The sequence below is a fragment of the Myotis davidii genome, unplaced genomic scaffold, assembly GCF_000327345.1.
Source record: "Myotis davidii unplaced genomic scaffold, ASM32734v1 scaffold290, whole genome shotgun sequence".
Lineage (NCBI taxonomy): Eukaryota > Metazoa > Chordata > Mammalia > Chiroptera > Vespertilionidae > Myotis > Myotis davidii.
Genome location: NW_006285049.1, coordinates 6,532,529 through 6,543,444, shown reverse-complemented (window position 1 = coordinate 6,543,444; position 10,916 = coordinate 6,532,529). Strand labels below are relative to the sequence as shown.

Sequence of the window (10,916 nt, the reverse complement as noted above, 5' to 3'; positions counted from 1 at the left end):
ATTTTTCTCTTTTATTAGTGTAGATATTTATTCTACCTTACCCATCCCCATCATTTTTTAATCTCTTAAATTAGAAAAAGAATCTCACGCCCGGTCGGCATGGCTCAGTGTTTAAGCATCGACCTATGAGTCAGGAGGTCACGGTTTGATTCCCAGTTGGGGGCTCGACTCCAGTGGGGGGATGTGCAGCAGGTGGCCTATCGATCGATGATTCTCTCATCATTGATATTTTATGTCTCTCTCCCTCTCCCTTCCTCTCTGAAATCAATAAAAATATATTTTTTTAAAAAAGAATCTGATGAGCTACCTTTCTCAGACTTTAAATATGCTACTTATTTTTATTATTGCTTGACTGGATCTTGATTCTGAGTAGGCAGTTACATTGGGTCTAGAAAGAAATTTTTAAAACCTTATTTTTTTTCTAAAATATGCCCATAATTTCCTAGATTTTGAATTATTGAGACGTAAACAACCATAAAAATCTATAAGGAATGTCATAGATCAGGCATGATCTTCTGTTGAACCAAAGGCAAACTGTGAGAATAGAATTGTGATTACTGTAGCGTGTTTGTTGTATATCATTAATATTGACAAGCAGCATCAAGTTCGTAGCATTGTCTAAAATGTTTTTCAAGTTAGATTGATACTTTTTCATATTGGAAATAAAGCAGGTAGGAAATTTTTATTTCATACTCTATTTTTTATTTAAGTATTTTATACTCGATTTTTTGTTTAAAAGTTTAATCCCACCATATCTTATTAACATTTTGCTCAGATAGTTAACATTTGTTCTTGGGTAGATGTTATATAATTACTCATTTCAGTGATCCATACTCTTTGAAATACTGAGTATTTGAGAATTTTGACCTCAGATCTGTAAACTAGTATCAGGTTTGAAAGAATAAGCTGGGAGAGAAAAAGGACTTTGATGCCTGGAAAGAGTTTGATATAGTACTGTGTGTGTGCGCGCATGCGCATGTGCATGCACACTTAAATTTAGCTGTGACGATATATTATTTAAATAATGGTCTGTGTACTATGTAGGTTCATTTTCATTGAGTAGAGAGACATTAAATATTTAGGTATCCAGTTTATCTTCTCTTGCTGTTGGGAAATGCTTGATTTAAAAGAGGTTGATTTTGATAATTCAGCAATTTTCAGAGATTTTAATATGTTAACACGCTCATCCATGGGCTGTGAAATGAGGATGAATAATGAAGTTTGCATAATTTATAAAATTAAGTAATTATGAAATTTTTTCCATAGTGCCTATTTTAGGATTAGTATTTTAAGGCACATGTTTTCAGAACATAATACAGTACTGGCTTTCTCATCGTTTATTTAAATTCACTGCATATTCATTCTTCATCTACTTGTGTCAAACACTGCATTAGAGACACCATCCTAGCTGCCAAGGAGTTGATAGTCAAATTATATAGAGATATAATTTCCTGTCCTCCTACAAACAGCCAGGAGCGTTTTCCTTTTGACTCTCAGAATGAAAACCAAATTAGGTAAAGGCTAGAATGTCCCAGTAGAACAGGTTGTTGTTGTTGTTGTTTTTTGCTGTAGAAGAAAATTTAAACATTTTTATGTAGATGCAAAAATGTGATTTATGTTTTTCTACATATAAGATGTCATTTTCTGCTTCAATATCTTTGCTATTGTCCCCAGTGAAGAATGCCCATCTTTGTGGTCCTCATTTCAGATTCATTCAGTGAAATCAATAGTGTTTGAGAAAACAAGATCCAAGATCTTTCTTTGATTCCACTTTCCTCTCCTTCCTATTATAAAATTTTATGTATTTGTATTTCACTGATGACCTTATATTGCCTTTGTTAAAACAATTTTTTACTTGTCTAGCTCTACATATTGAACTATATGTATATCTCAAACACCTTGTTGTCCCTACAAAACCTTGGATAATATATATCTAATTAGGAGTTTATACCTTTTGACCACCGTCATCCAGTTCTCCCTCAGCACTCCTCTCCCTCCCCGCGGCCCTCCCCACCCCCAGGCTCATCTCTGGTAACCACAAATCTAGTCTTTTTTTCTATGAATTTTTTTCTTTTTGAAGATTCCATATGAAAGTGTAATCATAACAGTATTTGCCTTTCTCTGTCTAACTTTGCCAGGTAAAAGGGACATGTGCTAAATTTGGATAAATGCTGCCAAGTCATTCTCTAAATAAGTGGCAGAATACAACACACTAGGTGTTAGAATGCCACTGCTTTTACTGGTGAAAATCTACCAGTAATTATGTCTTTTGTTGTTGTTGTTCATCATCACCCGAGGATATCTTTCCATTGATTTTTAGAGAGAGAGAAAGACAGAGGGAAACATCGATGTGAGAGAAACACATCGATTGGTTGCCTCCTGAACAGGGCCCGGCTGGGCAGGAGCCTGCAACCAAGGTATGTGCCCTTGCTGGAATTGAACCTGGGACCCTTCAATCCTCAGGCCGATGCTCTATCCACTGAGCCAAATCGGCTAGGGGGAATGTGTCTTACAACTTCTCTGAACCTACTGCTATTTGCCATAACTTCAATCATAAAAATCCTAACTTTTAAAATAAGTACATGTTTCTTATTTCCTCCCTTACCTTCCACCCACCTAAAATATGCAACAGTAAAATACATGAGCTCAGTTTACTCTAAGTAATTGCTTACTGCGTGCTACATAAAGGCAAGAGCTTTTGTCTTTTTTGTTCATTATTATATCTGTTGTTCCTAGAGAAGTGCTTGGCATTTGTCATATAGTAAAGTTTTGTAAAAACTAATGAGTGTAGTTAAAATAAAAGTCTTTCCTCATTCATTTTTTTTCTCTAGTGTTTTTAGAAAGTACAAGTAATTGGCTGTAATCTTTCTGTGGAATAATTTTTTAAAAATATATTTTATTGATTTTTTACAGAGAAGAAGGGACAGGGATAGAGAGTTAGAAACATCAATGAGAGAGAAACATCGAACAGCTGCCTCCTGCACACCTCCTACTGGGGATGTGCCCACAACCAAGGTACATGCCTTTGACCGGAATCGAACCTGGGACCCTTGAGTCCGCAGGCCGATGCTCTACCACTTTGCCAAACCAGTTAAGGCATTTTTGTGGGATAATTTATTCATTAATGAATTGTTCTAAAATAGAAGTTATTGCTTTTGGGGATTGTTTTCTTTTTATTTCAATAAACTTTTAGGCTATAGGAGCAAGGTAGTTTTAACTTCTGAAAATAGAGCTCTTTGTCATGTTCTTTTTTAAAAAATATGTTTTTATTGATTTTTAGAGATTGAGGAAGAGAGAGGGAGAAATAGAAACATTGATGAGAGAGAAACATCACATAAATTGGCTGCCTCCTGCATGATCCCTGCTGGGGATCGAGCCAGCAACTGAGCCATGTGCCTTGACTGGGAATCAAACCAGTGACCTCTTGGGCCATGGTTTGATATTCAACCACTGCGCCACACTGGCCAGACCCATGTTTATGTTTACACACACCCCTCACTTCCAATTAGGATTTTTCTCTTCGGTATTTATTTAAATATATTGCTTAAGGAAGAGTTATAGGACAGAACCTTCTAGCTGTGTCAAAATCACATGAAATATAATTTTGGAATTAAATAAGTCTGGAGACTTTGTCATACTTAAAATTTGTTCCTCTTTAATTCTCCTTATTATGCATAATGAAATTGAAAGTGCTTTCTTAAAGCAGGTTAAGTTTAGCACATTCTCTTAATATAATCTGTAAGTTAGTGCCTATACAAGTTACCTGAAATGCTATATGTCCTTTAACAAAGCAATTAAAGATTTTTAATTTCTCTTAAAGGCAGGATCCACAGCACCATTGTTCATTGACCAGTCAGAAGAACCTGAGTCAAATGCAGCAGATGGCATAGAATTATTTGAAGATAGTCAGCTAAACAGCCGCTCCAAAGCAATAGCATCAAAAACCAAAGAGATTGAACAGGTGAGAATCCAGTCGTCTTAAGGTTCATAATCTTTTGTTCATGTCACTTTACACATGGTATTTACAGTAAATAGTTATTGAATAAATAGATTTCATTTTGTCCTTTCCCACTTGTGACTCTGAAATAATTTTAAAAATTATAAAAATTGTTTGATTTGATTTCACAGTAATTTTGGTCAGTTTGGTCCCTGGCCCTGTTTACTTGTTTATTTTTTTAAAGCAAGCTTCCTTTTTAGAGAATATTAATATTCTAGTTAGTATGGAGAAATTTAAAAACTAATAAAAGTAATAGGAATGGGCTAAAAGAAATATATCAAATGTTAGTAAATTTTTTTGAATATTGGGATTAGAGACATTTCTTATGTTTTTCATTATACTTTTAAGCATTTTTTCACATATTAAAGAAAAATGAATGATAGCTCTTTAAATCTAATTTTAATGATGTCCTTCCTGAAAGTTAGGATCTTGTTTTTGATAGATTAAATAGTTTGCTTAAGGCATAGTTATAGGACAAAAACTCTGGTGTGAAATAAAATTTTGGAATGGAAAATGCCTAGAGGCTTTGCTTTACCAAAGATTAAAAAAAGTAGCAATCATTGTCTTTTTAATCCTCCTCACTGTGCTCATAATACACATAGCAAAATTTAAAGTGTTTCATTTTGGAAATATTGCCTGCCTCATAGGGTATTATCACTTTGTGAGGATTAAATGAATAAACTGTTAAAGGGCTTTATAAAATGTAACATATTATACAAGCTGTTTTTAAAAAATATATGTTTTTATTGATTTTAGAGAGAGGAAGTGGGAGAGAGAGCGAGGGAGAGAGAAAGAGAGGTTAGAGAAAAATATGATTGGTTGCCTCCTGTACATGACCTGACTGGAGACCAAACCCAAAACCTGGTAAGTGCCCTGACTATGAATTGAACTGGTGACCGTTTGGTGCGCAGGATGATGCTTAACCAACTGAGCCACATAGGCCGGGGCACAAGAGTTTGTTTTTGCTGTTTCTCTTCACTGTCTTGAGTCAATGTCATTATATTGTTACTAGAGGCCCGGTGCACGAATTCGTGCACTGGTGGGGTCCCTTGGCCTGGCCTGCAGGGATCGGGCTGAAACCAGCTCTCTGATATCCCCTGAGGGGTCCTGGATTGTGAGATGGCGCAGGCCAGGCCGAGGGACCCCACTAGTGCACGAATCCGTGCACTGAGCCTCTAGTATGCATATAAGATCTTTGGTTAATCTCTTCCCGCCCTCCCCCCTTCCCTCTTTCCTCTGAATTCATCAGTCTGTTCCATGTTTCCATGTCTGTGGTTTCCACTCCTTCGCTGAGCATCTGCCCCCTGGTGGTCAGTGCGCGTCATAGCTACTGGTCGGTTGGCCAAACAGTTGGCCAGTCACTTAGGCTATATATACACTTCTAAAAACTATTGGAAATTTGGAACAAAATTAATCTTTTCTCAAGATGCTGTTCAATTCCACAAAAAGTTAAGTCTATCTCCCTTGGTTGGATAAGAGAAGATCTTAACCAAATCCTAGATGTGATTGTGAAGCTTATATTGATATCACCCTAATGGCTAAAGTTAAGAACATGGATAGGAAATTTGCCACGTAAACCAGTAGGATTTAAAAATGGAGATGGTCAGCAGTATCAGATGCTTGGAGGAATATAAGGATAATGGAGACTGGGAAAATTTTGTTTAATTTGGTGAAGTGAAGATGGATTGGTGCCTTTGAAGATATCAATTAAATGAAAGCATAAATAAAAGGTTTGGTCTGGCCTGTGTGGCTCAGGATTGAGTGTTGGCCCATGAACCAGGTCACAGATTGATTCCTGGGCATGGCATATATAACTGGGTTTGGGGCTCAAACCCTAGTAGGGGGTATGCAGGAGGCAGCTGATTGATGATTCTCTCTCATCATTGATGTTTCTCTCTCCCTCTGCCTTCCTCTCTGAAATCAATAAAAACATATTTTTAAAAAATTAAAGGCTAACTCACAGGATTTATCTTTAATATGAATATGAATTTCATTACCCTATATAAAATTACTGCCCTCTGTCTTTTTACTCTGATTTATTTTTCTTTGTAGCTTTTTTTGCCACTTGACATATGTTTTTATTTGTTTGCTTGTCTCCCTGCACCATAATGAAACTTCATGAGAGCAAGAACCTTTTGTTTACTGCTTTATCTCCATTACATAGAACAGTCATTAGCATGTAGTGGGCTCTTAAGAAATATTTCTTTTATAGATGATGGATGGAGTTATAAACCTAGAAGTGACCTTTGAAATACTTTCTGAGTCACTTGAAATCACACTACATCTTAACTTGACCACCTAACAGAGTGCCTAGGCCCAGCACTTAGTATAAGTGCTTGATAATGTTTGTTGAATGAATGATTTAATATTATTTTTTCCACCCGATTTGCTGTTCTTTAAAGGAGAAATTCTCTTAAGAATATCACTGGTTGCAAAACTTGACTTAAATAACAGGAGGAGATTATTATTTTAGGTTGTGGCTTATTAATATCTGTACTATCGCATCTTGTTATTATTCATAGTTGATCTATTTGATCTTGAAAAGGTGGGTTACTAGTCAGATGTAGAGGCTAGCTTAGCAGTACACACAAAATTATTTAATATGAAACCAGTTTTTATAGTACTTTTTAGATACCTATATGTGCCGGGGTCCAACCCCAGCAGGTCCAGGGGTTCCCAAAGTGTAGACGGAGTCGGCAAAGAAGGAATGACACGGAGACAGCGTTCAGTTGATCAGCAGCCTGGCCAGGATCTCCAGCCAAGTTCTGGTCTGGATCTCCAGAGAAGTTCTGCCATTTATTGTCTTGTTACATCCGTATTTATACCAGTTGATTTTAATCCTGTCAATTTCTATTACAAAGGTTAGGGCGTTTCTTATCTCCATTCCAGGGAGTAAAGATTATGTAGCTTAAGCATGATTGTTTGTAGTTAAAGTGATTAACTACCCGCCTGGCACTTAGTTAAGGCGTTTCATCCCCTCCCTGACTTCAGGGAAAAATCCCTATCTGGGGAAACAACCTTTCTCGGAGAGGTGACCTTGGTTAAAATACACAGCGCTAAGGGGAGCAAACATATTAAGAACAGTATGCTATATACGCCAGGTCCCTTGAAACATATGCTGTGCAGATGTTTCTTTCCTGCAGCGACTGTGTCAAGCAGCAAGGATGGACCGGCTTCCGGCATATATGTGTTTGACCTAGAGGGCTGACTGTATCTCTGTTTTTAGCTGCCTATTGTTCAAACACATGAAACATCTGATACTAAAGTATATTGAGATTATTATAGCAAAGACAGATGACCTAAAGAAGGAAAAATAAGTCTAAAAGGACATTGCCATATTCTAATGTTAATAGAGAAGTAAAACAGTTATTAGAAGTATTATAAAATAGAAAAATTAATGATGTTATATATTGGAATTATATATCTACTATGTTTTTGCTAGGGTGCTTCCCCCCCCCCCCAAATATATTGGCAAGAAAAACCAGAAGTCTCCCAAATGTTAGATAGCTATCAAATAATGATATAATTATTTTATAAATTTGTGTCTAAAATTAAGTGACTTGTAAAAATTAAAAAAAAATTAAAAAAGTAGTTTTAAGGGGATTATTCTCAATTTTTTCCATTTCTAGCTTTTGCATATTTTATTTTTAGGTATTACATACCCAATGGATAGAATATTATAAAGGCTTGAGAAAGCTAGATGGTAGTTACACAGCTGTCCAGAAGTTATTATTTACATTTTTTCATATACTTAAGATATTTTGAAAAACAGTATAATAGCCCCAAACAATCAAGCTTAGAAAAGTGTACAAATATAAATATTGGTGTAATACTCAGCTGCTTTTTCTTTCTGTTATGTCAAGTGTAATGTGTTCAGATGTCTTGTAAAGATAAATGACCACATACAGTGTTTTGAAGGTTTATAGAGATCAGGTCCTTCAGCCCTTGAGTTCCAAGAAAGTCATTAACTTGAGGTAGTATTATGGTATAAAATAAATCTGTAGGCCAAAATTTGGTATAATTTAAAGTGCCTATAAATGTGATTTGATGTTTAAGGACATGCATGTGGAGACAGATTGTATCAGAATCGTGTCTATGAGGAATTAGATTCATATCCTTTGCCATCTCATCCCTGGGAGTATAAAAATTTGGTAGGGTTGAGGGTGCAGGTACTTTTTGAAAAAGTTCCCAAGGTCATGGTCAGTAATGGTAGAGAAGCACTGGTCTCAAATCCTTGAGCCAGAAGACATCAAGTTGGATTTCTGAATGTTGTGTTGCTAGAGATCATCTGAATCATCCCAGTTTTACTTGAATATCATTTAGTGGGTATGACCCATTCTTTTGCCATAAACACTTAGTCTCCTTAGGCTTTGCATCCTATGATATATCATTCTTCTCCCCCCGCACCCCCCCCTCACACTTTTTCCCTCCATATTACCCCCTCTTTCCTAATTTGGGCTGTCTTTTACATTTAATTATTGGGATATTTTTCTAGCTTCCTGGCTTCTGAACTTCAGCAAATTTCAGAATTTCTCCTTTCAGTATAGTAATTCCTAGAGAGACTTAACCCACGAAATTATGGGTGATTTATATTCTGGTTCAGGTGTTTGGCATTAATCCTTTGACTGACGTCTCTCAAGTCTTAATATACTTACTATTACTGAACTCTATCTGATTTGAAAGTGCATCTCACTAGATATTTTACCAGTGAAGAATCTTGTCTTTTAAAAAACTGTTACTTTGAATGAAACACTAAATTGAAATCTTCCATTATTACATACATACCCTTCTTCTAACTCCTGCACTTCCGGAATAAAGCAATATTTACCTTAACTCTGTGGAACTTTCTCATGTTTAAGATTTGCAAGGTCCTTCATACTTTGATAAACTTGTGCTTAGATATAGACTGTTTTCCTGGGGTCCTGGCATCTAATGATGTTAAAAGTCTCCTTGTAATTCCCCACTGGAATTTCAAGATCTGGATTAGATTTGCTATCTTCCTCTTCAGATCAAATCAGATAATCTGAGTAGATCTGGAATATACATCTGTAATATGCATATTCTTGTTCTGCCTGGCACTTCATTTGACTAAGGGTGTCAGGGTAGCTAAAATCCTAAAGTGACAATAAGTAGCAGAATCGTAGTTAATTAATACAACAACTGCAAAGGATAGTTATTGTGCAGCTGGAATTTATTAGGATGTTTTCCTATGCAAACTAGTCTTGAACAAAGAACCTTCCATCTATTCACCCTCAAGGCACAGTACTTAACATTGCTATTCACTCTCATTGTTGTACATCTGTAGAGCTTGGATTTCTACCATACATACTCTGGTAGGTTATCAGAGGTTCACATACTTTAATGTGCACTTTGGGATCTTGTTAAAATACAGATTCTGACTCAGTAAATCTGGGATGGGACTTGTATTCAAATTTCTAGCATTATCCCAGATGATGCTGATTCTACTAGTCTATGGAATTTATTTGGAGTAATAAGGAATTAGAAGTAGGTGACCTTTTTCTTACATTTTTCTGTAGTTTATACTATGTTAAATGGCTACCACCTTATTTTTATGTAAATTAGAGAAGTTCTAGTTTATCAATTTTTAAATAGGTATAATTGCTATACAATAAAATGCATAAATCTTTAAATATTCATTTGGATGAGTCTTGACAATTGTAACACTGTGTATCACCCCAAACAAATATTTATGAAAGTCTTTTCAGGTATGAACATTTGATTATACTGACAGTAATAAGGATTTAGTTAGGAACTAAAATAGGTCATATCTCAAAAGTATGTGTTCTGATTGGTTTATGTTAAATATCCTCCACCCATTCCTTAAAGGCTGTATTTTAAGTAATAACATACACTAACATACAATTCAACAGGTATAAGAGATAATGCAATGTAAAACCAATTTGCTTCTCACCCATAAACTCCCCCCCCCCACTTAGCTACCACTTACCCCCCCAGCATGTAGAAATACTCATATGTGATATGAATATATACATGTGTATTAGTATATATACACAATTTATATATAGCATTTATGTATTTGTGCATATATACATATATACACATATACACACACCCGTGCATCTGGAGCACAATTCATCTAAATGAGTAAAGATAGGAGTTGGTTTGTGTGTCTCCATATCTTTTTCTTTAAATACAAATGGCATATCATGTTCCCTATTCAATGTATCTTAGAGACCATTCTATATCAGCATATATAACTAACTAGTCTATTAATAGATACATATAATCCCTTGTGAACCATGTTTTAAAATAGTATCTCTGATTTCTCCACATTAAAAAAAAGTTTTATATGTGTATTTTTATTTATATGTATATTTTTTAAATAAATAAAGTATTACATTTAAAATGAGCAATATTTGGGAGGGGATTTAATACTATGGGTGTCAAATACCTGTATTTTTATGTCTTATGAAGTGCTGTGCAGGTTTTAATAACTGTATAAGATATCATCAGTGTCTGTTAACCTCTCATGATTCTAATGAATAACAAGTATATGATTGCAGAGGATCTTAGTTTCTTGCATTGTACCAATTATTGTTAATCATTCTTAAAAATTATATTAGTAGATACAATTACTAAAATCAAAACTAGTGAAATTGCAGGGATATGCCTGAAAATATTCTTTAAATGCCTTATTCACAGTATTCCTCAAATCACAGAGAATTTATTGCATGGGGAAAAGTCTCTTCTTATTACTTGGACTAGAGGCCCGGTGCACAAAAATTTGTGCACTCGGGCGGAGGGTTGGGGGATCCCTCAGCCCGGCCTGTGCCCTCTCACAGTCTGGAACCCCTGAGGAGATAACGCCCTGCTGGCTTAGGCCTGCTCCTAGGTGGCAGAGGGCAGGCCTAATCCCTAGGTGCAGCCCCTGGTCGGG

The 10,916-nt window shown here is 35.7% G+C and overlaps 1 protein-coding gene across 4 annotated transcripts in view; it reads left to right on the top strand.

The window, feature by feature from the left end:
• PPHLN1 (periphilin 1) overlaps positions 1–10,916 on the top strand; it is a 108,999-nt gene that overhangs the window by 60,320 nt on the left and 37,763 nt on the right. For all 4 annotated transcript variants that reach the window (XM_006755541.2, XM_006755543.2, XM_006755540.2 and 1 more), the window contains one exon: positions 3,821–3,961. In XM_006755541.2, the coding sequence (XP_006755604.1) occupies positions 3,821–3,961 (141 nt within the window). The remainder of the gene's footprint in view (positions 1–3,820; positions 3,962–10,916) is intronic.